The sequence below is a fragment of the Entelurus aequoreus genome, linkage group LG09 (genome assembly GCF_033978785.1).
Source record: "Entelurus aequoreus isolate RoL-2023_Sb linkage group LG09, RoL_Eaeq_v1.1, whole genome shotgun sequence".
NCBI classification, from domain to species: domain Eukaryota; kingdom Metazoa; phylum Chordata; class Actinopteri; order Syngnathiformes; family Syngnathidae; genus Entelurus; species Entelurus aequoreus.
In genome coordinates, this window is record NC_084739.1 from 56,537,453 (window position 1) to 56,563,174 (window position 25,722).

General features: G+C 42.4%; 1 protein-coding gene across 6 annotated transcripts in view; it reads right to left on the reverse strand.

Annotated features, from left to right (window-relative positions):
- Positions 1–24,187, reverse strand: part of ltbp1 (latent transforming growth factor beta binding protein 1) — a 318,864-nt gene extending 294,677 nt beyond the window's left edge. For all 6 annotated transcript variants that reach the window (XM_062058983.1, XM_062058978.1, XM_062058981.1 and 3 more), the window contains exons 1-2: positions 23,725–24,187; positions 882–952 (exon numbers count right to left, since the gene is read on the reverse strand). In XM_062058983.1, coding sequence (XP_061914967.1) covers positions 882–952; positions 23,725–24,068 — 415 coding nt within the window. In that variant the 5' untranslated portion in view covers positions 24,069–24,187. The remainder of the gene's footprint in view (positions 1–881; positions 953–23,724) is intronic.
- Between the last annotated feature and the right edge of the window lie 1,535 nt (positions 24,188–25,722).

The following is a 25,722-nucleotide window of genomic DNA, read 5'->3' on the forward strand; positions in this document are numbered from 1 at the left end:
GTCGGTCCAGTCAGAAGTCAAATCATGCCGGTAATTAGTGCCAAAAGATTCAAATTTGATCCGCTCGAAGATCGTGGCAAGGACAGCTTCCTCTCTGCAACGAAGGGCTGGCCAAAGACCCACCTTATGTTGCTTCTGATTGGTTTGTATTGCCTGGTGCCTTCCGTAATGGGTTAGATTCAGGCTCAAGGGACTGATGAGATTAGTTAGCCCAGTCAGTTACGGCAAGCTGCGGGAACCCAAGTTTATTATCATGAAAAAAATAAATAGAGATTATTGAATGGTGAAATATAAGCATGAGAAATGCCAAGTGGCGTGTGGCGTGGGAATAGATTAAATTGCGTGACTGTCACGCTCCAAGCACGAGGCTTGGTAGCTCTGATTTAAATACACACTAACGTTGATCCAACACACTGTAGTGTAGCTTATGAATGTAGGTAACATTGCCACCTACCGATTAGCAGCGCTAGTAGCCAGCTAGCACAATTTACCAGCCAGCAAAAGTTGCCAGTTAGCACTAGTTGCCAGCTAGTGATTATCAGCACTAGTTACCAGCTAACGATTAGCACACTCGTTGACAGCTCGCTATTAGCGTTGCTATACTGTTTTATTTGTATATCTAAATGTTGCACAATAACAAGATACCTATAGGACCAGTTTCATAATTTACACAAGATATGTAATAGAGAGTTCCCGCTCCACCGATCCATTAGTTTAAGGGTCCTTGGGCTGAAAAATGTTAATGTTAAATGTTAGTCTGTTATAGACTACTTTATCTTACTGAATTTATTCTGCCAGAGTGCCTTACTCCAAACTGTTCAATGGATAATGCATCCAAAGCAGTCAAAGTTTGGATAACATTTAACAGAGTGTACACTTACGCTTTGTGCATCGCTGGGATCCTTGTGCTTTACTCCATCCGTGACAGCACTGACCTCCACAGACATTCACTCTGCAAACACAAACACAGCACTTAAATACTACACAAGATGCAGTCGTCTCTTCATTTCATCACTGTAATCTTTAAATTAACTTTAAAAACTTGTTTTTGGACCTAATATACAAGTTCAAGTTCAGTGACAGTTGATAACCCCATGAGTTATCAACAAGTTTAATGTCTCCAAAAAAAATTTCATTTCATCAAAAAGAAGGATTCGAATAGTGATAATCCCAAGAGTGAGACTTAAGTGTCATGATGCATTTAAAAAAAAATTGGCCTATTTAACACCGATTTGGCCTGTTTTAAAGTCGATTTGTACCTTAAGACTGATGTCCTCATCTGCAGCAGCTCTCTTTGCACTGAAGCCTCCTAATGCTGGTCTTAATTAACCAGACATTAGAAATAAAATCGTCTCCACTGTTTTCCCTGCTGGCTCTTCTGTCTCATCCTCTGCATCTGTGTTTTCAATTTGTATCTCTTCTACATCTCCATCCTCACTTTCCTCAGTTTCTTCTGATTTCTCTTCATCTTCCAGTGTTGCCAAATTCTTACGAAGGAAACACCATAGATGACACCATTGCCTCATTTGCATAATTAATTACAATGTACGCTGTAGGAGAGAGGAATAACTTAGTGGGAGACATTAAATGTGAGTTAAAAAATTGAAATTAGGATTAGAATTGTAAAGGAATTTTCTTCTGTTGATTCTTGGTTTAGTTGTTGTGTTCATTGTTCTAAATCGTTAAATGTTAGAGTATCAAATTTAATCACAAGCCTGAAGGGTTGTGATTAGGGATGATACTCGAAACCGGTTTTCCCGGTTGTTCGATAAGAATAGAACCCAGTCCTCGGACTCAAATCCCTTTTTGAGAACCGGTACCCGTTATCAAGACCACTATAGTAAAGAAAAAGAGTTGGTTCTTTATTCGAATCCCGTCCCGACCAGAAATGCTCCGTGTGACATCACAAGAAATGACGTCACGTAGCTCAGTCATTAGGCGCAGATAGCGAAAGCAGGAAAACAATGGACCGGAAAAAGCGCTCCAAGGTGTAATAAAGTTCAAAACAAAAGGTATAATCCAATGAATAACTTTACTGAGAGATTTGAGCACGGCACAAAAAAATGACGAACACTTTTACGACCAACCAGAAACATAGCAACCAGGCTAGCAACGCACCTCCTTTACGGCAGCTGTCGCCATAGGTGGATTAATGACCGGGCCTACCGGGCCCAGGCCCAGGGGGCCAGAGGCCCCAAGGGGCCAGGCCAACTTGGCCCCGCGGCCGCGACCCAAGCAAAACTACTTTTGCAAAAATAATAATCTTAAGCCCCAAGGGGCCAGGCCAACTTGGCCCCGCGGCCATGATCCATAGAGGGTAAGAGGCCCCAAGGGGCCAGGTCAACTTGGCCCCGCGGCCGCGACCCACAGAGGGCCAGAGGCCCCAAGGGGCCAGGCCAACATGGCCCCGCGGCCATGATCCATAGACGGTCAGAGGCCCCAAGGGGCCAGGCCAACTTGGCCCCGCGGCCACGATCCATAGAGGGTCAGAGGCCCCAGGGGGCCAGGTCAACTTGGCCCCGCGGCCACGATCCATAGACGGTCAGAGGCCCCAAGGGGCCAGGCCAACTTGGCCCCGCGGCCACGACCCACAGAAGGCCAGAGGCCCCAAAGGGCCAGGCCAACTTGGCCCCGCGGCCGCGAGCCACAGAAGGCCAGAGGCCCCAAGGGGCCAGGTCAACTTGGCCCCGCGGCCACGATCCATAGAGGGTAAGAGGCCCCAAGGGGCCAGGTCAACTTGGCCCCGCGGCCGCGACCCACAGAGGGCCTGAGGTCCTAAGGGGTCAGGCCAACTTGGCCCCGCGGCCATGATCCATAGAGGGCCAGAGGCCCCGAGGGGTCAGGCCAACTTGGCCCCGATCCATAGAGGGTCAGAGGCCCCAAGGGGCCAGGCCAACTTGGCCCCGCGGCCACGACCCACAGAGGCCCCAAGGGGCCAGGCAAAATTGGCCCCGCGGCCATGATCCACAGAGGGCCAGAGGCTCTCAATCATTATTATCAAAGCTAATTCTCAAATTGGATGGATCACACAACCTCACTCACATATTCTTTATCAATTATTAAAGGTTGTTTCTGAATTTTGATCACAGAACTTAATGCAAATATTCTTGATTGATTGACAAAGCTCATTCTCAAATTTTGATTACACAACCTTACTCTGACAAATTATCATTATCAAAAAGCTCTATCTCGAATTTGGATCACAGAATCTCACTCAAGTATTCTTAGCTGTGCCCCTCCCCCATCAAGTCTTTCATAAACCGGTCTGTTCTTTTAGAATCTCCTCATTTGGTATTTTGAACTCGTGAGAGACTGCTCAAAATTTGGTTTCCTTTCCCTCAGTTCAGACTCAGAGATAATTTGAAATCATTCAACAAGAAGTTTAACGCGCGCACACACACACACACACACACACTTGAGTTGAGCATTACTTGGAAATTCTTATATTTTCCATTTTGCTGTTATTATCAGCATCTTCCCATTTTGTCCTTTTCTTTCGAGAAAGTTTACAGTCTGACATTTGTCACTGCTGTCAGTTAATAACTTTTTGGTCTTTGACCCATTTTGTCATTTTCTCGATTCGATCGTCACTGACCACTCTCTCCTGTCTGGCAGACATCGTTGCTGCCATCATAGCTAGCAAGCTGCCTGCAGCGGGTCATCCCTATGTTCCCCGTCCCTATGTTACCCGGGTCCTATGTTCCCCTCTACCGGGGAACTAAGGACCCTTTTTAAAAAAAAGGGTTCTATGTTCCCCGCTGCGGGGAACGTACAACACTTTTTCCAGAAAAGGGTTCTATGTTCCCCGCTGCTTCCAATGCGCGACTAAGTAAGACGCACGCAGACACGCATGACAGAGACGCGTTTAAGTTGTCGAAGGAAGGAAGTTCGCGTTTGAGTTGCTCTATCTGCTGCCGCACGCCCTGTGACAGGTTAGGTTTAGGGATGGTTTTGGTCAGGGCACAATTTCGCCAAAAAAGTGCTCCACAACGCCCTGTGACAGGTTAGGTTTAGGGATAGTTTTGGTCAGGGCACAATTTCGCCAAAAAAAAGTGCTCCACAACGCCCTGTGACAGGTTAGGTTTAGGGATGGTTTTGGTCAGGGCACAATTTCGCAATTTCGCCAGATACAATGCAGGGAACATAGGACCCTTTTTTAGAAAAAGGGTCCTAAGTTCCCCGGTCGCATACAAAGACCCAGGAACAACCGGGGAACATAGGACCCGGGGAACATAGGACCTGGGGAACATAGGCACTCTCCCGCCTGCAGATAGCAACATTTTGGTGTCCTTTGGGAAAATATTTAGAAAGAAGACAAAAGTACACACAGTTGTACAACTATTATCTTTATGATCTTTTTTTTGTTAGTTTCTCTGTTACTGTGTGTGGCCAATTAAGCGACTTTTGGCCATACCTGGCTGGTGACATTTAGCGACTTTCTGGTTGATGTTAAGATTAATAATAGCAACAGTTCTCTTCATCTTAATGCAATTTATTGTGTCTGTCTCTCCACATTTTGCCATTAGGTACTTTGAGCTCTTGTTGGTCAGTCACTCTAAGGTACATTGTTGCTGCCATCATAGCTAGCAAGCTGCCTGCAGATAGCGACATTTTGGTGTCCTTTGAGAAATATTAAGAAAGAAGACAAAAGTACAAGACATTGTACGATTACTATCTTTTTAAAATTATTTGTTTCACTGTGTGATTGACCGACTTTGCCGCTAGATTTCGCGTCTTTTGGCCATACCTGGCTAGCGACTAAAAACATCATTTAGCGACTTTTTGGTTGTGAAGATAAGTGGTAAAAGCAGATCTTCCTGTTGGTCTTCCCACATTTTGCCATTTGGTACTTTGCACTCTTCTTGGTCACTCCAAGGCATTTGTCCCTGCCTTCAGCTAGTCACTTGGCTCTTTTGGAATATATTTCACTGTAATTGGCTCTCTCTCTCTCTTTCTCCTCAGTACAAATCAGCCTGTTCCCTTGCCATTCATCACTGACCACTCTGCTCTCCTGTCTGTCAGACATTATTGCTGCTTGCAGATAGCTTGGGGTCCTTAGAGAAAATATCAGAAGAGAAAAGTACACAATTATCTTAATTATCTTTTTTATTCAGTCAGTCCTTCAATGAGTCCCAGTGTGTTGGCGATTAAGCAACGTTGGCATTCAATTAGCGACTTTTGGCCATACATGGCTGGCGACTCAAAAAACTAGAAAAAAAGTACAAAAAGTTGTACAATTAATATCTTTATTATCCTTAATTCCCCTGAATCCTAGAGTGTGTTGCAATTAAGCAACTTTGCTGCTAGGTTTAGCGACTCTTGTTTTGGGCATACCTGGCTAGCGACTACAAACATTATTCAGCAACTTTTTGGCTGTTAAGATTAACGTTAATAAATTAAATCCTAATACAATTTATTGTGTTGGTCTCGCCATCTTGCTATTAGGTACTTTGAATTCTTGTTGGTCTCTGCTAAGGTATCTGGCTGTTGTCTTTGCCTTCAGTTAGTCACTTGGCTCTGGAATATATTTAACTGTACTTGGCTCTCTCTTTCTCCTCAGTACAAATCAGTCTGTTCCCTTGCCATTTAGACATTTTCTTGATTGGATCATCACTGACCACTCTGCTCTCCTGCTGTCTATCAGACATTGTTGCTCCCATCATAGCTAGCAAGCTGCCTTGGTGTCCTTTGTGAAAATATTTAGATAGAAGACTAAAGTGCACAAAGGTGTACAATTATTATCTTTTCAAAATATTTGTTTCACTGTCAGTGTGATTGACCGACTTTGCCGCTAGATTTCGCGTCTTTTGGCCATACCTGGCTAGCGACTGAAAACATCATTTAGCAACTTTTTGGTTGTGAAGATAAGAGGTAAAAGCAGATCTGCCTGTTGGTCTTTCCACATTTTGCCATTTGGTACTTTGCACTCTTGTTGGTCACTCCAAGGCATTTGTCCCTGCCTTCAGCTAGTCACTTGGCTCTTTTGGAATATATTTCACTGTAATTGGCTCTCTCTCTCTTTCTCCTCAGTACAAATCAGTCTGTTCCCTTGCCATTTAGACATTTTCTTGATTCGATCATCACTGACCACTCTGCTCTCCTGCTGTCTATCAGACGAATCAGTTGATTCTCTGCTCTCAATTGTCTATGCTAGTAAGCTGTTATTCTCTGCTTTGGAGTGTTGATGCTGGGTTGCTAGTTTTCTAAATCACCTCACACACTTGAAGGAAGCAGCACCGATCATAAACACACAAACAAACTCACACACACACACACACACACACACACACACACACACACACACACATAGTTGGTTTATCTGTTGTGATAGGCAAAGAGCCAATGTGCAAAGAAAGAAGGGAAATATGGATCATAAACGTTTAAGTGGAGGAGCTAGAAAAAAAATTCAGCAAGAAAAGAAAAAAAAGGAATCAGTTTTACTTGAGAGTGTTCCAAATATCTCCAGCTTCTTCAGTACAAAGACATCTGCTGAAAGCAATTCTATAAATGCTACTGCAAATTCAGCTAAGGTTAGCAATGCACCTGAGCTAGCATGTAGCTCCCAAGATCCTGAGACCACTACAAGTGTAGACACTGAACCAAATGCTTCTGATGCTTATGATTCAACCAATTCAGCAGTAGCCAGTTGCTCGGATGAATGTGAGGTCACTGCACCTCTGGACAGCATAGAAAATGAGCTGAATCTTTCTTCAACACCATCTACAGTGACAACTCTACCTAGTGATCCCGCTAAATGGGCTGAGACCCTCACTGAGTCAATGAAGGAAGTTCTTATTCAAAGAGGTGCAAAATCATTTCACAACCGTCACAGCCATTATCCAGCTTCTGTGAGGAACAGTGGGCTAGGAGGCAAAACCCGATGCCTAAACAATGAACATTTTACTTCACACTTGCCCAATGGACAACGAGTACAAAGAGAGTGGCTGATGTACTCTCCCTCTACTGGTAATGTTTACTGCTTTGCATGCAAACTGTTTTCCCCAAAAACGCATTCTTTTGTGACAGGCTATTGTGATTGGAAACACTCAGAAAGATTTGGTGAACATGAGCGAAGTGCTGAGCACATAACCTGCATGCAAGCAGTCTTGAACCGCGCCAAAGGTGCCACAGTTGATGCAGACCTGTTCAAACAGTTTCAGGCAGAGAGCAGCTATTGGAGGCAGGTGTTACAAAGAGTTGTTGCAGTCATTAAATTCCTTGCAGAAAGGGGCCTTGCATTTAGGGGTAAAAATGAATCGTTAGGGTCTCCTCTCAATGGGAACTACCTTGGTATTCTGGAGGTCCTGGCTGAATTTGATCCCTTTCTAAAGGATCACATCAGAAAGTTTGGGCAGATGGGTCGAGGTAATACCTCATATCTGTCCTCCACCATTTGTGAGGAATTCATTGAATTGATGGGTGCAAAAACCAAACAGGCTATAGCAGATGAACTGCAAGCAAGCAAATACTACTCTATCATTGTGGATTCAACCCCAGATTTATCTCATGTGGACCAATTGACATTCATATTCCGTTTTGTTAGCAAAGAGGGCAGTGTTGTTGAACGCTTTGTGGGTTTTGAGCCCATTACTAGCCATACAGGTGAAAGTTTGGCTAACTGTGTCATGTCTGTGTTGGAAAATCTAGGGTTAGAGCTGTCAAATTGCAGGGGGCAGGCTTATGATAATGCCAGCAACATGTCAGGGAGGTATAATGGGTTGCAGGCTCACTTAAAGAAAAGCAACCCATTAATACACTATATTCCATGTGCAGCTCACTCTTTGAATTTGGTGGGAGTCAACAGCATTGACAGATGTGGAAATGAAGTCTCTAAGTATTTTGACTTGATTCAGTCTATTTACAACTTCACAACTGCATCCACACACCGATGGGACAGGGTATTTGGCAATTCCAACATAGATCTCACACTTAAAGCTTTATCCAACACGCGTTGGAGTTGCCGTGCAGAATCTACCAAAGCACTGTGGCAGAACTACAGTAAAATAAAAGCAGCACTACAGGTTATTTCCACTGATGACACAGAGAAACGAGACACACGAACTGAAGCTGACAGTCTAGTGCGGAAGCTGGATTCACTTGAGATGGCCTTCATGGCAGGCTTTTGGGACACTGTTCTGTCCAGATTTCAGGCCACAAGTCTGCAACTTCAAAAAGCAGACATGGACCTTGGTACAGCAGTTAGATTGCTGGAATCTCTGCGCACCTTTGTTCTCTCCCAAAGAGATCTATTTGATCATTTTGAGCAGAAAGCCTTAAACATGTTGGGTGGCACCCCATCTTACAGGGCTGAACGGACGAGGAAACGTAAAAAGTTTGCTGATGAATCAGCATCCCCAGATGTTGTGCTTGAGGGAAGGCAACTGTTTCAAATAGAGACATTTATTGCCTCTATTGATCAACTGAGTTCAAGCCTTAATCACCGTCTGGAGGCCTACAAACATCTGAACAATTTGTTCAGTGTCCTTTTCTCTTTGGATACAGAGTCCAATGCTTCAGTCCTTCACAAGGCCAAGATTCTCACTGAATCATACCCATCTGACCTCAATGAAAGTCTTGGACAGGAGCTTATACAGTTCAAATCTTTTATACAGCTCAACAACACTGATGAGGAGAGGACCCCTTCAGGACTGCTCAAAACAATAATACATTTTGGACTACAGCCTACGTTTCCTAATACATACATTGCGCTACAGATTTTTCTCACTCTACCGGTCAGTAACTGTGAGGGAGAACGCTCATTCTCTCTTTTGTCAAGAGTAAAAAATGAGCTGCGCACAAGAATGACTCAGAAAAGATTAAATGCGTTATCTCTAATGGCAATTGAGAGTGAGCTGACAAGAGAGTTGGACTTCAATGATGTGGTGGATGATTTTGCAAAATTGAAAGCACGAAAGAAACCCCTTGCTTAAAGGTGCACTGTGTAAGATTTTTAGGTTATTTCCAGAATTCACCCATTCACTAATGTTAGGCTACCTGTTTTCATGAATACTTACCACCACCATAAAATTCTAAGTATCCATTATGACTTGGAGAATTGCACTTTTGCCATTTCTGGGAAGTGTCACCTGGATTGTGAAGATAGGATTGACTTTAGGCAGAAGCTTGGTGCTTTCTCTGGCAAACTGAACCTCAAGCTTCATTCTCTGCAGCTTTGCATTCTTGTGCAGACTTTCATCCACAAGGAACTTTTCAACTTCCCCACTATCGTGAAGGGGCCATCAAAAGATTTCAGTGTGTCCAGCATGTCTAGTCTCTTACTCTCCTTTCTTTGAGCCATCTCTTGTTTCTCATCTGCCCTACTCTCGAATTTTGCCTTCATGAATTTACTCCAGTTGAGTTCAACCTCCCTTTTTGCTTGTGCTGCTGCCTTGAAACCTCTGAAGCTCCTGGCTCTTCTGTAAAATTATTGACCTATTGACTGCGTTCAGTGTGCCCAACTTCTTCAGTTTGTAGTCCACCTTGCCACATTGTCTCTCCATCCCAATGTTGTGCACAGGGGTGCCATCAATGTTACTAGCCTGTTCACTGACAGGGTCCATTGGGAAGGTCTCCTCATCCATCCTCTGCCTGGCCAGGACAGTCTTCAGATGGGGCAGCATGAGATCTGTCAGCTGCTTCACTTCATCCAAGTATTCGGCAGCCACGTCTGACACTGAGTTCAGGACATGTCCAGTGCCTGTCCAGCCACTATAGCATTCTTGGAAATGGGCTATCTTGACCTGCATGCAGCCCTTGTACCATGAACTGGCCTACACCTTTCTTTGTGGTGCTCTCCGATGCATGTTATCATTTTACCTTTCTCCTTCTCCTCAAGCTTAACCACAAATAGATACAGACTTTGAGCCTCAATTTGCTGCACAGCTGCCGTTATGCCAATGTGTTTTCCTAAGATATTATTTTATTTTTAATGATAGAAGGGAGGAAAAGGGGGCAAAAATCATGTCCGATTTAGTTTTTTGGGTGGGTTGGGGGGTTTATTTCATGATAGCTACCAACTTCCAATACATAATATCTCTCAAATGAACCAATGCACCATCACTGAAGTGGGCGTAATCATTTTCAAAAATGTTTATTTTTAGGCCATTTATCCCCTCCCCCTGTGTCTGTGTGAAACCTGTGCTTGTCAGTGTCTGTGTGGTATACCTAATAGTGTGTGTGCAGTATGTGCACTCTTCTGTACAGTACAGTGTGCATGTCTGTTCACAGTATACAGTATTTCTTGCATAGTGCGTGCGTGTGTGTGCGCCCACACGCGCGGGGGGTTGAGGGGCCAAGACCATGTCAGGCCCAGGGGGCCAAAATTTCTTAATCCGCCCCTGGCTGTCGCAACGTTCTTAAAGCAACCGCAGCACATACATACTGTATATATGACATCTCCCTTTTTTAACTTTTGTTTTTCTTTCTTTGTAAACAAAACAAAATCACACTGTATATGTGTTGTCTGTCTAATTATAAATAATGCAGACGAGGCGTGTTGGCTGAGTTCTTGACGTTTACTTTCACAGCGTGCTCATAACCTCATTCTTAGCTGCCGGGTGACGACATGCAACAACACTTTTCGGGGCTACCGCGCATGCTCGTCACTCCCGTTGCATGCTGGGTAGTGTAGTAGTTATTTTCCCTAGCTCATAACATCACATCTTTCCCCCTATAAAGAAAGATTTTAACTCAATAAAGAGTATTTCTTTTTTTAGCTTTAACTTTTCATTTTTTAGCATTGTAACCACATTTGCAAACAACTTTTCTCTTCATAGAATTTTCTTTCAATAAAGAAATAAAGTGCAAAAATATTAAAGCATCATAGCAAACAGTTATGTCAAATAGCAGCAGAAGTGCACTCTTTGGAGAGCTGTATCATTTTCAGTTTTGTGCCCAAGGGACTGATTTTATTTAACACTATATTATTATTTATACACCTATAGTGATCACAGAGACAGGTTGTTTTTGTGTTACTGTATAGATTTGTTTTTCTGAAAAATCCCACTTAATATACTTTGGGTAACAACAGTCAATATTTATTTATTTTATTGTATTTTTTTAGGGGGGTAACAGTCAATATTTATCTATTTATTAGATTTTATTTTTTTCTTATATAATAAAAGTGGGCTTTTGTTAAACCAAATATTGTGTGTTTTTTTCCATATACAACAACCTATCTGGACTCGATAAGAGAATCGATAAGGAATCGGTTCGATAAGAGGATTCGATAATAGGCTCAAACTCGATAATTTCTTATCAAACATCTTCCCTAGTTGTGATATTCACGAACGAACCAACTCTATTGAGTGGCTCATTGACATGAACAATAGGTTTATTTTTATTTTACATGTGAGGAAATATTTGCATTTACATCTCACTCTGTAAACCAGGGCAGAAACAGCGGCAGCTTTGCACAGAGTGGGTGTGCGTCTCCTCTCTGCCCTGACTGAAGTGGAATGGAACTGTGTTGTCATTGCACCTAAAAGTACAACAAAGCTGTCTAAAAACAGACAATCCGTGGACAGATGACCGCCTGTGAGGAAAGGCTCACCACAGCACCACTTGTACGTTGAGGACATTGTTAGAGTGATACACACTTTCTTGTGTCCAAAACCTCCCAAAAAAATCGCTAAATTTGTCGCTCGCCACTTTTGAGAAAATAAGTCACTAAGAGGAGTTCGAGAGATTCTAGATTTAGCAACAAAGTCACCAAGTTGGCAACACTGCGCTGTGGTGTGTGTGAAAGATAGAGAGGACAAAACCCGCCTTACATTGCTTCTGATTGGTTTACATTGTGTGGTACCTTCCGTGGTTGGCTAGATTTAGGCACAACAACTTATAGATTTGTCTGGGATTCGTTATTTCAGTCAGGTACTCAGAGTTAATTGAACTACGGCAAGCCGCAAAGAAAAAAGTTTATTATTATGAAAAAAATAAAGGGAATGGAGAAATATAAGCGTGAGAAATGTCAAGTGTAGCATGAAAGTGTGAGGCTCAGCAGCTCTGCCGGGGGATATGTATAATGATAAACGGTATTAATGATAAACCGCAGTAACTCTCCCCATGGTTAATATGACAGTCCTAAATTAAAATTATTGTTATTGATGACTGACAGCAGCACTTTGATAAACTTACGGACCGGCTAGCTCGAGCTCTCTATCTAGCTTGCATGTTAATATGAATCCAAGCGACGTCTTTCCCCATTTAGAAACATCATACCCAATTTTAAACTTGTATAAATACACTGCTGTGTGAGCAACTAAGATATTCAATTGTGTACATTAAACCAACGGGCTGTGCTCTTTTACAGTGATGGAGCTATAATTGGATGTGCAACACTCGTTTTGCCTTACGCACTAAAACCTTTACAAATCAAAATAAAAGAAGATAAAGATATTTAAACACTCAATTAACCATAATAATAATTATTTAATTTTAATGTTTCTTCTACCAATAAAATAAATTGTAAACTACTTTATTTTTGAAAGAACACTTAAAAGATTTCTCTATGTGTATTAGTACTTTTTGTGTATAAGTACTTTATGAGCACTTTCAACAATCCTACAATAATGTTTCAGTTATGAAATGTTCATATTGTTATATCCATCCTAACGAGTAACCCAACATGCGAGTGTTTTGAGATGTGAGCTGTCTCTTAGCTAATTGTTATGCAGTGTTTCCCCCAGAAAATTTGTTTGTGGTGACTCTCCAGGGGGAGGGGACCGGGGAAGGGGGTGGGTGGGTGTAAGGATCGCTGTAACTCGGCCTGTCGCCATCACGTCTCCACCTCGTCGCTGCCACCACAGCCTGGGGGGCAATAGACTACAGACTGCGGTGAAGGAGGCCACCTTTGTCGCGTGAGGAAGCCTACAACTTTTGGTTGTGTTTTCCGCTCCATTTGCTGAATGGCGATATACGATATACATCTCAATATTTTTTCCGTAAAGTAAAACCAAAACAGTCCTAGTTACCTGAGATACTAAGTACGTCATTATTATGACTTAGTAATTTACTAAGTCAAAATAATGACAAAATAATGGCTTACTAAGTCAAAATAATGACTTACAAAGTCAAATTAATGACTTACTATAAGTAAGCGTTTGCAATAAGCGTTTGAAAAAAAAGAGTTAAAAGTGGGGCCACATGCTGACATATGTTCAACTCATCATGTTTAATTTATTACAGCATTTGGGAAGCCTATAGTTGATTTTTATTATGTAAATGTTATATTTTTATCAACATGTGATAGCAGGGACCCTGCCATTCAAAACTAAGCTGCTACATGACTAATGATTAATGTAACTATAGCTGAAAAAAATACTACAATAGCAATAGGAGAGACTATTCATCCCTGAACACCATGGAGTTCATGTAGGCTTTATGATGCGGTTACATATTATATCAACTATCAGAGACAGCTTCAGGAAACTCTTCATTTAACATAATGTTTTTTTTTGCTGCTTCAACACAGCTCAATCAACACAGAAAAAGGTAAAGTGAAATAACTTAGTTGTTAACTGTAGGTCAATAATGCTTGTCTTTCTCTCAGACAGACAGGGCTTTGCTGTCCGTAACACACACACATACGCACGCACACACACACCGCACATTGAGCTAATGTTACGCTAAAAGCTAATTAGCCTTCACCTCAAGGACTGCGAGCGAGCTGAGCTGCCGTTTATGTTTCTAGAACATCAACGGTGTGATGTTACTAGTAGTTGACTTGGAAGTGTTTATTATACTTTGGGGGAGAGTCCGCTGCATTATGCTCACCTGCTAAACACCTTTCTGCTCACCCACCGTCTCTCCTCTCTGCCCGCCTGAGCACTGACTACATGCGCGCTGAGTACGCACTGCTGATTGGCTTTTACATGCGCTCTGAATACGCACTGCTGATTGGCTGTTACTGCTCTGCGTGTAACCAATCAGATGGTTCTGTGGGTGGGACAATGCTGGGTGCTGCAGAGACGTACTGAGAGAGGCAGAGGCAGAACTAAGCAGCTTGTTAAGACTTTAGTTTAGGCGGTGGCTCTTTGTTGTTAAGGCGGCTGCCTTAACAACAAAGCGCTGCGGGAAACCCTGTTATGCTTTTAAAGAACTTCCCCACCACAAGTTGGCGTAGCGATTGTCACACTGAGGCTCGTAAGACCCGACCAAAACATTCTGTTTTACTCTCTAGCATTAGCTTATAGCTAGGGAACGACATAAATTTGTTTTTCCAAGCATGGGAAGGAAGAAATTGAATGAAATACAATGCTGAGAAGAAGTGGATGATAGTCATTGAATTGAAGAAAGAAATGGATGAATGGATGGATCATTATTGTCATTGCACAATTACAACAAAACGTTGTTTTCAGCACAAACCCGTTCAAGATTAGACAAACGAACACTGTACAGAACCCTAATAGTTCGCCACCACGGCGCTCTGTAAAAGGTGAGAAAAAGGTAGACACAGCCATTGAAGAGGAGTGGACCAACATTCCACAGACCACAATCAACAACCTGATATGCGAAGGAGATGTGTTGCACTGCATGAGGCAAATGGTGGTCACACCAGATACTGACTGCTTTTCTGACCCCCCAGACACATAACAACGCAAAACTGCCCATTCCAGAGTGGCCTTATATTGTTGGCAGCCTGAGGCACACCTGTGCAATAATCAGGATGTTTAATCAGCATCTTGATATGCCACACCTGTGGGGTGGGATGGATTATCTTGGCAAACAAGAAATGCTCACTAACAGATTTAGACATATTTGTGAACAATATTTGAGAGGAATAGGTCTTTTGTTTATATGGTACAAGTTTTAGATTTTTGAGTTCAACTCATGAAAAATGTTAGCAAACACAAAACTGTTGCGTTTATATGTTTATATGTTTCAAATGCATCATGACACTAAAGTCTCACTCTTGTCATTTTCTGAAACTTGGCAGCCTGGGATTATCACTATTTGAATCCTTCTTTTTGATCAAATGAAACATTTTTCGGAGACATTAAACTTGCTTTCAAGGGGGTTATCAATTGTCACTGAACTTGAACTTGTATGTTAGGTCTAAAAACATGTGTTCAGTATATCAGCCTTATAATGAAGGCAACACCTGTGGAATGTCTAAATTATGGTGGACACGAGAACCCAGTAGTCCTGAGGTGGGGTCGTGATGTAATTTTTTGAGGCATGCAATATAGAGGCGCCTTTAAGCACTTCCTGAAGAACATTCTCATGTTGGCTGTCTTTAAATAAAGACTAGAAATAAACAGCAACTGTGTGTTCCTTGCATTTGCCACATTGGTTACACTGACGAGCACACTCCTGCACGCTCCTGCACACTACAGTGGCGAACAAACTCCCGCAGCCCACAATGAGTTTTGTGGCAGACACGCTACCAGAGTTTTCACTGAGCGGACCGGCCTCATGAAAACAACTGGCAAATAAAATGAGTCACTCAGTATTATAAAAGACGTGTATGAATATTTTAATTGTCGGCTATTTGGAGACACTACATCCAAAATTGAATTTGAAGAAGATAACATTCAGTGCAGAATAACGCCATTATTGTTTTTCCCTGTGATTTTTTTTTGTGTTTGAAGATAATTCCCGAAGAGCAGCAACACTTGAAATAGACTACTTTTTAAATATTACCAGACACAGACACATTAAGTATGTTTACACGTAGTATCGGTGACGGATCGGTATTGCCGATACCAGCCTGAATTTTGCTGGATCGGAAAGAAAATCAGTGGTATCGCACATTAATAGCGCTTACCCAGCTCCATGGGACAACCGCAACGGGCTCCAGAGAGGTGCTGAGAGGTCGCCTTTTTAGGGCCACATCTTCCTGCCTCCTCCCATGCAGCGAGAACAACGGGAGAAACTTCCCGCCTGAACATGTCTGCAACGTCTGTCTCGTCTTACAGCCATTATTGGAGAATCAGAGTCAGAGCTGAGAAGTGCATATTGAATTCGCCATCGGGTGCATCGTGGACAGGGGCTATCTCAAACCCCATCCTGCCAAGATCCAGGCAGTGGTCAGGAAGCTTGCAAAGGTTCTTCAGTTTTGCTAACATCTATAGGTGATTCATTCGCAACTTTAGCAGCAAAGCCGGAACTTTGATTAGGCTCACATCCACTAAAATACATTTCAGGTGGACCCTAGAAGCCGAGACCACCTTGTCTTTGCTAAGACAAATGTTTACTAAAGCAACAAATGTTTAGTAAAGCTTCAACTTCTCGATTACCTACAGACCCGACTCCCGCAACACCAAGACTGATGGGCTCAACAGAATCTACGGTCTGTTCGCTGAGGAGACCACTCTGGAGACCATTAAACCTGTGGCTCTAGTGATCGAAGCACTCCAATGGAAGGTGGAGAGAAGGGTAGCCAATGTTTCTACCAAGACCGAGGTCCGAGACAACATTCCTGTAGGCAAGATGTTCATCCCCAATGACCTGAGGTCTGAAGTCCTGCAGTGGGGACACGCATCTAAAATGTCTTGTCATCCTGGCTTAAGGCGCACTTTGTTCTTGGTCTCGCAGAGCTTTTGGTGGCTACCGATAGGAAGAGATGTCAAGGACTTTGTCAACGCCTGATTTATCTGTGCCAGAGGCAAGGCCTTTCATTGTCCTCTAGCCTGTCTTCTTCACCCACTACCCATTCCATCACCACAATAGTCCCACAGTACATTGGACTTCATTGGGCAACTGTTTCATTCTTAATGTGGTCGATTTTCAAAGATGGCACACTTAATTCCCCTGTCTGAACTACCTACATACCATTTTTGGCCCTCTGTACATTTGTATTTGCCCACAACACATTCTACAGACAAAATAAACATGTCCCGGATGAGAACATCGCACAAAAAAAATCAAAGAAAATAATAGAACCAGTCCAATTACCCCCACAAATTGGACCTGACAACCCAAATGGACGCCATTCTATGCGAGGATATTCAGTTTTCCTGTTATGATGAACATGTGTACACATTTCTTGCAAGATATGATACATTTTCAAGTGGTTTTAGTTAGCAAAATAATAATAATATTGTTAAAATATAAGAAGAAAAAGAAATAATTATATATCCAAGCAGTTAGATTAGATATTACACTAATTTTCTTTGTTACCGTAACCAGTGTTGGTAAAAAAGAGGTTTAAGTCTGTAACATAGTCCTCCAAGTAGAGAGGTCTTTGGCGGGCCTTGACAGGACAAGTCCCAGGCTGCACAGGGTCATCCTGCATACCTGTGTCAGGTAAGCCTGGTGGCTCAGGCAACTGTGCAACAGGGCAACCCCAGTCGCCATCAGTGTGTTGCGGGTCCACTGCCTGATCTGAAGTGGACGGCAGCAACACTCGTCTCAGGCGGCTGGCGTGTAAATGTGAGCCGTCAGCAAGGCAAAAGTTGGCTGATCCCAGTTGTTTGGCGATCCAGAACTAAAAGGAGAGCAGCTTTTGGGGAAGGTTGGACACAGTCCAACACAGCAAGCGCAGGGTGTCTTGCACAGTGCTTCTGATCAAAATGCTGCTTCATGCAGCATTGTTGCCCGGCTACTCTGTCACCCATAGCGGATGTCACCACTGGATTATCTACCTTAGGAGGGCGCAGGTGGTCTTGGGGAAGCTGCAACTCATGGCCGAGCAACAGGAGGGCTAGAGAACTGCCTGTTGTGGCATGCGTTGTCGCCCTTTAAAGTAAGTGTGCTCTGCAGTGCCGAGGAAAGTGGAAGGCCATCCGCCAAGTGCATTCTGATGCCATTCTTAAGGGCCTGGTTGAACCGCTCCACACCCCTGTTGGCCTGAGGGTGATATAAGGCGGTCCTAATGTGCTTGACTCCTTTAAAAAGGTAGCAAAATTGGCCGGGATTAATTGGTGATCATTGTCAGTGGTGATGACATCAGGCAGGAGAAGAAAGAGGAAAGAAAGTCTGTGACCGCATTGGTGGTGACTGAGCCGGCGTGCTCCACCTCAGACTACTTAGAATGGAGGTCATAGACGACAAGGAGGAAGCATTGGTGCTGAGGGAGGCCGTGGAGCTCCTCGCAGATGTCAAGCTGGACGTGTGACCATTGTCTTGACGGCCAGGGTAGAGGCTGCTAAGGTGGAGACGGGGGTGAGCCAGTCTTGCCACTGGTGAGGCATGCTGTACAGTCCTTTACCAGAGCCTCCAGGTCTCTGTCGATGCCTGGCCACCAGACCAGACCCCTACAGCGTTACTTGACCCTGACGATGCCCAGATGGCCCTCGTGCAACATAGCCAGGACTTGTGTCCTCGAGGCGTAGGGCACCACAGTGCACAGCGCCCGTGCCACATAGACATATTTTTAACAGGAGAGATCGCCCTTGACGCGATGGAAAGGTGCAGGGTCCTCTGGCACTTTTACTGGCCAGCCCTCTCGGATGAACAAATGTAGCTATGTGTACACAGGGTCCTGTGCTGACGCAGCTTGGAGCTCCTGCGGTGACACATCTGCTTGAAGGGGTGCGTGTAGCATGAGGACCAGGTCCGGCTCCGAGGGGTCAGAGTGCCGTTTGGCACGGTGCTAGGTGTGGCTCTGGAGAGCAAGTCATCATCAGGAGGGCCGTTAGTGCCTGATGGTCCGTGGTGCAGCCAGGGTGTGGACACAGTCAGTATGATGGAGCTTGCATTGTCCGTAATGGAGAAGCCCAGCGCACAGAAGAGGTCAAAGCCCAGCAGGTTAGCACCGTGTCAAGATGCCTGGAATGGGAATGTTGGGAGGGCTCTGGAGTCATAGCGCACAGAGAAGGTGGCAGAGCCCACCATGCCAATTTTGGAGTGTCCATTCAAAGTGGGAATCTTTGGGCACCTCACAATTCAATTACGATTACAATTCAGGAGCTACGATTCAATTAAAAACCGATTATTGATGCATCTTTAATTCATGTATATTGATGCAGTTTTACATTTGTTTTCGTTTCACTAAATAAGCGTTTTTCACTTGCAACTTTAAAAATAACTATTCATTTGGAATAGGAAAGAGTTAAATTAATGTCCACATTTATTAAATTAATGAAAATGTGTGCAAAACTGGACCATAAGTGCCCAATAATAAAGGAGCTGGTCGGATCTCTCAGTAAGGTGGCTCGCTGCAGTCACACAAATTTTAGAATTGTCTTCATTAATGGGGACGGCGTGGCGAAGTTGGTAGAGTGGCTGTGTCAGCAATCGGAGGGTTGCTGGTTACTGGGGTTCAATCCCCACCTTCTACCATCCTAGTCACGTCCGTTGTGTCCTTGGGCAAGACACTTCACCCTTGCTCCTGATGGCTGCTGGCTAGCGCCTTGCATGGCAGCTCCCGCCATCAGTGTGTGAATTTGTGTGTGAATGGGTGAATGTGGAAATACTGTCAAAGCGCTTTGAGTACCTTGAAGGTAGAAAAGCACTATACAAGTATAACCCATTTATTATTTATTTATATTCATTACTTTATTTACAATTTAAAAAATCAATTATCGATTATTGACGTCGTAAACAAAAACAGAATAAAATTATTTGCAAATCCTTATATTCAATTGAATAGACTGCAAAGACAAGATATTCAATGTTCGAACTGAGAAACAACATTTTTTTGGGCAAATTAACTTGGAATTTAATGGCAGCAACACATTGCAAAAAAGATGGCACAGGGGCATTTTTACCACTGTGTTACATGGCCTTTCCTTTTAACAACACTCAGTAAACGTTTGGGAACTGAGGAGACCAATTTTTTAAGCTTTTCAGGTGGAATGATTTCCCATTCTTGCTTGATGTACAGCTTAAATTGTTCAACAGTCCGGGATCTCCATTGTGGTATTTTACACTTCATAATGCGCCACACATTTTCAATGGGAGACAGGTCTGGACTACAGGCAGGCCAGTCTAGTACCCGCACTCTTTTACTACGAAGTTACGCTGTTGTAACACGTGCAGAATGTGGCTTGGCATTGTCTTGCTGAAATAAGCGGGGGCGTCCATGATAACGTTGCTTGATAACGTTGCTAGCGGCTAACGTCCCTCCACAGTGCAAAGCCGCCTCTAAGTCAGTAATCCTCGACTCGATAGTGGCAAAAAAAAAGTATGTTTCTTACAAATATCATTATCACAGGAGGACGAGGAATAGCTAAACATGCTGCACTACTCATCACAGAAGGATACGATAAGCCATGCTAACCACTAGGGCCGAGTGATATATCGAGTTTGTAAGATATATCGATATATTTTTAAACAAGATAGGAATTAAGAAAATATCGTAACATCGATATAATTTATTTCACGTTAAAATTACCAAACGCTGCCTATTTGTTGTGTTCCTTGTTCTCCCCCGCTCCCCCTCCATGGGCTACTAAACCCCTCCCCTTCCTCCTTCCAAGACAGTGCTTGCACGTATAAGAACATCCATGATTGGTTGGTTGTTTACTATGATGAGTCACGATTGGTTAGGGTCAGGCCAATCAGAGGCAAGATAGGGCAGGTCATCGAACCAGTAAGGGAAATCACAAAGTGCCTGCCTGCAAATTTATTTTTTTATCTGAGTTTGATACATGTTGTATTTTTTGCACACCTATGTTATTTATTTTACATAGAAATAATATTTTTCTATTTTATTTATGTTATATAATTCTGTACTACTTAAACAGTTTATTTTCTGTGCTGTTAATACCCATCTTGACTAACTGGGTTAATAAAAGTGCCACTGACTGTTTACAGTACACTTGTCATTCACTTAAATTTCACTGAATATCGCTCAAAAACAAATATCTTTTATGTATATTTTCACCCAAAAATATATCGAGATATATATCGAATATCCAGTTTAAGTAAAAATATATCAAAATATACTTTTTCGTCCATATCGCCCAGCCCTACTGACCACTAAGCGAGAGCTTCTCAAAGTAAACAGAGGTGAGCGGATCGATACAAGTAACGAGAGTAACTATACAAAGTGTAATATCACTATATAGACACGACAATGATAAGATCGATATTCTTTATTATGACAAAATCTTTTGTCATTGTTGTTATTGTGTACAAACTTAGGAAATAAGTCCCTGGACATAGAGACAAGGATAATAACAGAAATAAACAAGAATAATCATTTGAATATTTAATTGATATTGTTACACTACCATCTTGTGTTTTTTTTCTTATTATGATCATGATCAAAAATGTAATCATTCAATGATCCTGAAAGTTTGAATTATCAATATCAGCATTGGTATGACCAATACTGCCCCTGTAACTCCTTGGAGTTGGATAGACACCCAAATCCGTAATCTTGTTCAAAACGAAAAAAGTATTGAAAAAAAAGAAGAATTTGTGTTTATTGCATTTTAACAGAAGTGTAGATAGAACCATGTTACAACAGAAAGCAACCCGATATTAACAGTAAATTAACAAGTAGATCAGTAACAGTTTTGAGAAAATAATTCAACCGGAAGTTAAGCAATTTTTACCTCATACCTCAGCAGCTATATTTTAAAGGAGTAGGAAGAAGCAGAGCTTATTTAATCCTTTTAATACCATGGCAATTTTATCCGATTTAACCCCCAATTCCAACCCTTGATGCTGAAAAAATAATACAACCGGAAGTTAAGCAATTTTTACCAAATACCTTAGCAGCCATATTAGAATTTGTAATCTGTTTTGAAATGGTTCTATTATCCTTTATATGCCAAATAATATATTGTGTTATATATTGATATCGCAGGAGCCTGAAATATAGATCTAAAAAAAAATTTAGGCCCTTGTTGAGGACCAATAAAAAATTAAAAAAGCTGCAGACAGTAATGTGGCCCCTGGGCCGCACTTTGGACACAAGTGATTTACCTCCAGATGTAAATTAGATGAACGTCATAAAATAATGTCAGACAATATTTCATATTATTACAAATGTTGATACATAAGAGCATAAAGGGATGAAGGAAAAGGTGAATTTGATGGATGTATTTCTCTCTCAAGACAAAATCTTTTGTCATTGTTGTTATTGTGTACAAACTTAGGAAATAAGTCCCTGAACATAGGAGGACAAGGATGATAACAGAAAAAACAAGGATAATTATTTGAATATTTAATTGATATTGTTACACCGGCATCTTGTGTTTTTTTTTTATTATTATTATAATCATTCAATGATCCTGAAAGTTTGAATCATCAATATCAGCATTGGTATGACCAATACTGCCCCTTGGAGTTGGATGGACACCCAAATCTGTAAACTCGTTTGAAATGTAAAAAGTATTGAAAAAAACAGAAGAATTCGTGTTTATAGCATTTTAACAGAAGTGTCGATAAAACCATGTTACAACAGGAAGCAACCAGACATTAACAGTAAATTAAAGTTAAAGTACCACTGATAGTCACACACACGCTAGGCGTGGTGAAATTACCCTCTGCATTTGACCCATCCCCTTGTTCCACCCCCTGGGAAGTGAGGGGAGCAGTGAGCAGCAGCGGTGGCCACGCTCAGGAATCATTTTGGTGATTTAACCCCCAATTCCAACCCTTGATGCTGAGAAAATAATACAACCGGAAGTTAAGCAATTTTTACAAAATACCTTAGCAGCCATATTAGAATTTGTAATCTGTTTTGAAATGGTTCTATTATCCTTTATATGCCAAATAATGTATTGTGTTTAGAGATGTCCGATAATATCGGACTGCCGATATTATCGGCCGATAAATGCTTTAAAATGTAATATCGGAAATTATCGGTATCGGTTTCAAAATTATCGGTATCGGTTTCAAAAAGTAAAATGTATGAATTTTTAAAACGCCGCTGTGTACACGGAACGTAGGGAGAAGCACAGAGCGCCAATTAACCTTAAAGGCACTGCCTTTGCGGCCCAGTCACGTAATATCTACAACTTTTCACACACACAAGTGAATGCAAGGCATACTTGGTCAACACCACGAGGGTGTCCGTATAAACAACTTTAACACTGTTAGAAATATGCGCCACACTGTGAACCCACACCAAACAAGAATGACAAACACATTTCGGGAGAACATCCGCACAATAACACAACATAAACACAACAGAACAAATACCCAGAACCCCTTGCAGCACTAACTCTTCCGGGACGCTACAATATACACCCCCCGCTACCCCCCAACCCTCTTCATGCTCTTTCAGGGAGAGCATGTCCCAAATTCCAAGCTGATGTTTCGAGGCATGTTAAAAAAAAATAATGCACTTTGTGATTTCAATAATAAATATGGCAGTGCCATGTTGGCATTTTTTTCCATAACTTGAGTTGATTTATTTTGGAAAACCTTGTTACATTGTTTAATGCATCCAGCGGGGCGCCACAACAAAATTAGGCATAATAATGTGTTAATTCCACGACTGTATATACCGGTATCGGTTGATATCGGAATCGGTAATTAAGAGTTCGACAATATCGGAATATCGGATATCGGCAAAAAAGCCATTATCGGACATCTCTAATTGTGTTATATATTGATATCGCAGGAGCCTGAAATATAGATCGCAATAACATTTTAGGCCATACTGTATATCCCTAGTTGAGGACCAAAAAAAAGAATGAGCTGCAGACCGTAAAGTGGCCCCCGGGCCGCACTTTGGACACACGTGATTTACCTTTATATGTATATAAGCTGAATTTAATAAAATAATGACAGACAATATTTCATAAAATTACAAATGTTGATACTTAAGAGCATAAAGGGATGAAAGAAAAGGTGAATTTGATGGATGTATTTCTCTCTCACCCAAACTGCTTGAGGATCTGCTTGTGTTGGTTCGGTTCGGTGTGTCGAACAATGGACTCCTGGGATGTCGAGGCTTGCGTCTCCGTCCGGCGGGCGCGAACCTCCTGGCCGAGTTCCACGTTGTAAGACGCGGCGTGACGCCGTGAAACCGAACCGACTAACATCCCGCGGGTCGCCCCCGTCGAGCTCGGCCCGGGACCGGGACCAAGAAACCCCGGTCCCGGACCCGACCCGGGCTGAAGTACGTAGAGCTTCCTGACAGCGCTGCGTGTGCGTGTCTGCGCGGACACACACGGCGGTGACACCAGACAACTAATGACAAGTACAAGTACGGTCCACAGCATGTCCGCGTCCTTTACAGTCCCTCTCGCAACCTTGTAGCGTCTGGTCTTAGCGAGGAGGTTCTGCCGCGGTCCGTCCGAGGAGCTCCAGAACTCCGGGAAAGTTTCTTGATGGAGCAGTGGCCCAGCCTCCAGAAGTGACGTCACAAAGGGGGCGTGCACAGAACACAAGAAGAACCTCAAGAACAGCCCGGGCAATTATTTTGACTCGGGGGCCACATTTAGAGGAAAAAATGTGTCTGGGGGCCGGTATATCTATTTTTAGGAACACTAATATAAAAGCTCACAATAATGTCTGATTGAATGCTAAAAACGTTATGACAGACCGCCTTAAAAATACGTCATGGAATTTTACATTTTTCTATGAAGGATAAAACACTGAATATTGACAAAATATGACCGTCACACCCTTTTTCGATCGACATATTTTACAATCAACTGAAACGCAACAAAAATGCAACAAACAGTGAAATATGAACGCGGAAGGTACAAAATAAACCCACCTACATTCTGATATATCTGATACATCACTAAGCTTTAGAAGTTTGTTGTGAAAATCTCCTTCCGCGTCTGTGGAAACGCTTCCCGCCCACACTGCTTGGTGCCTCGTCTGAGCTGCTGTGACGTAGATTACCATAGTAACTAATTAGATTACCATAGTAACTAGTATATCATCCATAAACACAGATTCCAACCATTGAAATACTTTGTATAGTTCAAGACTTACTGTCATTAGAAAACATCACTGCACATCATAATGGCAGCTACACTTTCTATCTTAAAGATCTAAAAAAATTATTTGGGAATGTCCGGCGGGCCAGATTGAAAAGTTTAACGGGCCGCATGTGGCCCCCGGGCCTTAATTTGCCCAGGTCTGTTCAAGAACATACAAAAGGTGAAGAACATCGTTATCAGCGATGTGCAGTCACCATGACAACAGTTTCAAACAGTAATTATTACAAAATTAATATGTATTTTTTTATGGTATCAAACAAAACAAAATTGCCAACCAAAAAATATTTGTAAACAAAATTGAGTTGTAATTTAAAAAAAAATACAAATCCAAAAAATTATCGTACCAAAATATTCTAACAATTGATGTCATGAAACAATATGTTTTGTTCGTATGTTCTTAAAAGGGGCTGGATCTACTCTCTATTTCAGTGTTTTGCAACCATTGTGCCGTGAGTTCCAGTCTGGTGTGTCGTGGGAGATTACCTATTTTCACCTATTTGGGTTAAAAATATTGTTTTGCAAACCAGTAATTATAATCTGCAAATGATGTGTTGTTGTTGAGTGTCGGTGCTGTCTAGACCTCGGCAGAGTAACCATGTAATACTCTTCCGTATCAGTAGGTGGCAGCCGGTAGCTAATTGCTTTGTAGATGACGGGAACAGTGGGAGGCATTGTGCAGGTAAAAAAGTGTTTAATGCTTTAACCAAAAATAAACAAAAGGTGAGTGGCCCTAAGAAAAGGCATTGAAGCTTAGGGAAGGCTATGCAGAACGAAACTAAAACTGAACTGGCTACAAAGTAAACAAAAACAGAATGCTGGACGACAGCAAAGACTTACTGTGGAGCAAAGACGGCGTCCACAAAGTACACCCGAACATGACATGACAATCAACAATGTCCCCACAAAGAAGGATAAAAACAAC